Here is a 4,550-nt window from a genome sequence, read left to right as displayed (position 1 = left end):
CACGGCGAACTCGACGATTCTGTCGTCACCCACACGAAAACACACCCGTGCGCTTCGTCGTGTTCGCATGCCACATCACCAGTGTGCATCGACCCACCGACCCTTGGGCGGCACATGGGCAGACGACCCCGTCGCCCACTCGGTCTTCCCGACGCATCCGCTTGGATGGGGGTTGTCGCGCGGCACGGAACGGTCAGCGTCCATGCCCAGCGCGTTCTGTTCGAGCGACGGATATGACCTGCGAAATGGACGTTCCTTCGCCGAGACGGCGGCGCGGACTCCGTTTGCCATGTCTTGAGCTCCATGTGTCCAACAACGAAACAGCACGCGCCGACAGCTATGTGAGACCCGCTGTGAAACGACGACGGTGCGTCGGTGTGACCTCTTGGTCGTCCTTGGACTCCGGGTTCGGCCTCGAACGGGGGTGACGAGGATGCCCTTCCCGATGGACGACCGTAGATGATGGACACGTTGTCATGTTTACCAGAACGTGGTTCAATGAACGGGTGCGTATCCATCGACGGGCTCGTGTGTCGCAGGAATGTCTCGACGACGTTTGGCATCTCTTTCCACCTAGGCAATCATGGTGCTGGGAAGGGCTGCTCTGCAGCAGTCGGAGTCGACGTCCTTTGTCGGATTCGGCCACGCCATGCAACCGCAACATAATTCCATCCCGTGCTAGGAACTACCGATCGCTCCATCGCCAAACGCAGAACCGCCCGCGACAACGTAGAGGAGTCGAGTCGACCGTCGTTAGTTCATCGGTTAGGATGGACACAATCGATGGCACTAGTCGACGACGACGCCGTTAGACAATCCCAGAGGCAGACTCCTGGCGATGGAGCCTTCGAATTCGGCCAAGCCGATACGCAACGGCGAGGGCGGTCGGGCGGTCGACGGGGTCTAGAGCGAGGCATTCCTTGGCAAGCTCGAGCAACGCCGGCGGAAACCGAGTCGAGAAGGTCGGCTGGATCGTGCCTTGCATGACGCGGCCCATGATGGCCGTGTCGTTGAGCGGGTTCCCTTTCGCCGTGACTTGGTCGCTGTACGGGACAATGTGCATGTCGAGCTCGGACAAGATCACGCCGAGCGAGTAGATGTCGGCCGCTTGCCTAACGACGAGAAATCAATTCGACTCGCCCATCCTCGAGGCGGCAGTGCGACCACAAGCGCCGCACCCACCAGCACGAGCGGCCATAAAATACATACGTGTAGTGGCTTTCGCTAAGGATCTCTGGCGCCATCCACCGGTACGTCCCGATGCCGATCGTCATGGTTTCCGACGTCGATTCGCGTGACACACCAAAGTCCGTCAGCTTGATGCCTTTCTGGCTGTCCAAGAGGACGTTGCGCGACTTGATGTCGCGGTGGATGATCGTGGTGTCGAGGGTGTGCAAGTAGACGAGCCCTTCGGCTACGCTCAGCGCGCAGTCGAGTTTGTCTTCGAGCGGGAACGTCGCGGGCGTGGTCGATTCCAGTTTACTGCGGAGGTCGCCTTGGTCCATGTATTCCAAGACGAGCATCATCTCGGCCTTGCGGAACCACGCAACTCCGATGAACTTGACGATGAGCTTCGAGTCCAACCTACACATTACACGTCATCCAACGTCCAACCCGAGAAAAACGGACTTGGCCATGAGTAAAATCTCGGCCACAAACGTTTTCATGGCGTCCGGCGACGACTGGCTCGCCAGCAGCTTCTTCACGGCCACGGGCGTGCCGCGGTATTCGCCCTTCCACACTTCACCAAACGCGCCTGGGCCGCGACTGAGCCATCCAGTCCATCCACACGGTCGTCGTACCACGAGAGAGCATGTGCCGTGCCACGACTTGGTTTTCATCCAGCCGCCAGAGCTGGAGCGTCTCTTCGTCAGCGCGCGAAATGCCGGTCGCCGACCCAGTGCTAAATGCGTTTCCAAACGTGCTGCCTCCCCCGGGCACGGACGACGTGTCCACGGCTCCGCCCCCACTGGAATACAACCATGGAGCTCCTGTAGACGAGTGCGTGGTGTCGGCAGTCCCAGTATTTGTCGGGCGGCGGCCACCACGCGTTGACTTTGTGTCGTTCGAGCGGCCGAGAACGCCGTCAAGCGGAGAGTACCCCCCCGTCGAGTTGACGGGGTACGGCGATTGCAAGTGGTGGGGAGGGTAAGGCGGGTAGTAGCGGGGATGCTTGTGACGGTAGATCAGGAGGGCTGCGATCACGATCACAACGAGCACGCCTCCGCCGATCGCGACAATGTACACAACCGAGTGGTTGTCAACGTCTTGCGTCGGGAGAGGGGCGAGGGTGGCGGCGGTCGGCGGCGCCACCGCCGCCAAAATGGAAATACGACGATACGCAGCAAAGTCGTAGCGAAAGGTGGCGTTCGGACCTAGTGCGTCGGTCATAACATCACGCATGAAGCCACCACCGTCTTGGGTCGAACGATCGTGTCGACCCGCTCGAATCGGGACGTCGGTCGAGCCACAGATAACAAGACACATGCAGGTGCACACCATCGACCGTTGGCTTCAAGTCGTCGTACCTGGCAGAGCCAAATGGGCGAGAACGTACATGTCGCCACTAGTTGGGAACGCCAAGTCGCTGTACACAAACGTGGCTTCGCTTGTCCCGGGGGTAAAGTTGCCCGGTTGGTTGGGCGTGTGGTCGCGAACGATTTCGGCATCGACGAACGCGTCGCAGACGCTGGCCGAGCTGTACTTGCACGCGTGGATGTTGGAGTGGACGATTTGCACCAACTGGCCAGTCACTGGCTCCATGATCGTCGGGATCGGCAGCTTGTAGCCTATGCGTCGTCGGCGGCCGCGCGTGAATGTCCATGCTCGTCCTGCGGGACACACGAGGCATGGGCGTACCAATCGTGTTGCCCTCGATCGTCGCCGCCGAGTACGAAAAGGTCCACGTAACACTCATCTTTTCGTTCACCCTACAAGGAATGGACGGGTGTGTCAGCGCTCGACGACGCGTCGGTCGGTCGTACAAAGCAGCTGACGGCAGCGAGAAGCGCACTCTGAACGGACACCCCACGCCTTCTGCATCCTTGACCAGGTTCGACTCACTCGGCTGCTTGACAGTCGGGTCCTCCGCGATGGCCCAGCACCGCGTCGTCGAGCCGTCCGTTTGCGGCACTACAACGATTGCGGGTTACGCCGCCTGAACGACGCGATCCAAAACCAGCTTACATGAGCCAAACGCTTCCGACACGTCGACCAAACAGAGTGCGGCGCCAACGACCCACCACGCGGCGCGGCGACGCATCATCTTCATCTTGGGTGCAGGCAGTAGAAAACTGGACGAGCCCAACGGAGCAGCGGGTCGGGCCAGTTGGCACCCGCATAGGTGGTTGCGAAAAACTCGCCACCCGTTGCAACTTCGATTTTCCCCTTCCATGTCGAATTTTCCCGCACCGACAGCCGCGTCGCACACCATTCGCGGGATTCGCCCTCGCGCCTATCGACATTCTGCTCGTCCAAGAGCTGGAGTGTGCCCTTGACGGCCACAGCGACGTCCGTCAGCTGGGGCGTGGCGTCCTGAGTCGTGACCACGTGGTGGATGTCTCGGTGACACGTCCAACATACCGTGGACACCACAACAAACGTCCAGAACCCGTCGGCCGCGGCGCGCGTGCAAGCGCACGACGCAGGGCGGACGCCCTAGCGTCGATAGACGGCGGCGGCTTGCGTCGCGTGAGCCATGCATGCATCGTTCGTTTCGACGGGTGATGGCAGGCGGACGTTGGGACATGCGAAAGCTGTCGCGGGTTCCTTTTTTTTCGTCGCCATCTCTCGCGGACATGGCGTAGGACGTCGTTCTAGTTGCAATACGGTTCGACGATCTTCGTGTGGCCCGACGGCGCGACCACGCGCTGCCGCGACGGCCCAACATTACCCAGATGACCGACTACAAACGCGAGCCAGCACACAGGCGAGCGCGTTGCACAGACGGCTGCCGCGGTGATCCATCCACGGCCAGCCACCCTCCCTCGATATGAAATTCAGCCACAACCCGGCGTAAGTTGTCCTGCTTGGCGCCTCGGGCGCATGCCTGTCCTTGGCAGTTAAAAGTGACTTTATTGGGCATGCCTGTCCTTGGCCCTCCTCTCACCCACGAGCGGCGTGCACTTTCCAGCGAAGGTGTCCCACTCCCGTTCCCGCCGCGGAGCCAGCCCGACCGAGTCCGACGCTGCACGGCAACGTGTTGCTTTGGTGGTCTGAGCTACAACGGCCGTGCGTGAAGGACTCGACGCACGCGCTCGCTCCAGTCTGCGATGGTGTTTTAATGAAAATGACGTGGGGCCGCTGCCACCGCGACGGTGGCGACCTCTTGCACCGCCGTTTGAACCAACACGTATACGTTGTCGTACGCGGTCCGTGCACCGGGGAGCAGCACTGTCGAGCGAAGATGGCACGTCATGTCGAGGGCAGCGCCAACGTGGCCCGCCACTCTATGCAGCATGAAAACGTGGCCAAAATGCCGACAACCACAGACGAAGCCAGGGCAGCACGAAAGCCATCGCCTGTATCAATACTATGGAGCGCACAGGGAC

At 60.8% G+C, this 4,550-nt stretch overlaps 1 protein-coding gene across 1 annotated transcript; it reads right to left on the bottom strand.

Moving 5' to 3' along the window:
- Positions 1-686: 686 nt before the first annotated feature.
- On the bottom strand, positions 687-3,415 carry H310_12631 (TKL protein kinase). The gene is made up of 8 exons (XM_008879782.1): positions 3,187-3,415; positions 2,985-3,132; positions 2,860-2,930; positions 2,529-2,789; positions 1,803-2,375; positions 1,630-1,756; positions 1,210-1,584; positions 687-1,112 (listed from the first exon to the last, which is right to left on the bottom strand). Exons 1-8 carry the CDS (start codon positions 3,392-3,394, stop codon positions 809-811), a joined length of 2,067 nt encoding a protein of 688 aa, XP_008878004.1. The 5' UTR covers positions 3,395-3,415; the 3' UTR covers positions 687-808.
- Positions 3,416-4,550: the final 1,135 nt, after the last annotated feature.

This window comes from Aphanomyces invadans (genome assembly GCF_000520115.1).
Source record: "Aphanomyces invadans strain NJM9701 unplaced genomic scaffold supercont1.41, whole genome shotgun sequence".
Classification (NCBI taxonomy): domain Eukaryota; phylum Oomycota; class Saprolegniomycetes; order Saprolegniales; family Verrucalvaceae; genus Aphanomyces; species Aphanomyces invadans.
This window is presented reverse-complemented; position numbering and strand designations above follow the sequence as displayed.

Coding starts and splice junctions, on each gene's coding strand:
- H310_12631 (XM_008879782.1), bottom strand. CDS start 3,394: ATGGAAGGGGAAAATCGAAGTTGCAACGGGTGGCGAGTTTTTCGCAAC. Junction 2,790..2,859: donor GATCGAGGGCAACACGATTG/GTACGCCCATGC, acceptor GACGACGCATAG/GCTACAAGCTGCCGATCCCG. Junction 1,113..1,209: donor CTTAGCGAAAGCCACTACAC/GTATGTATTTTA, acceptor TCTCGTCGTTAG/GCAAGCGGCCGACATCTACT.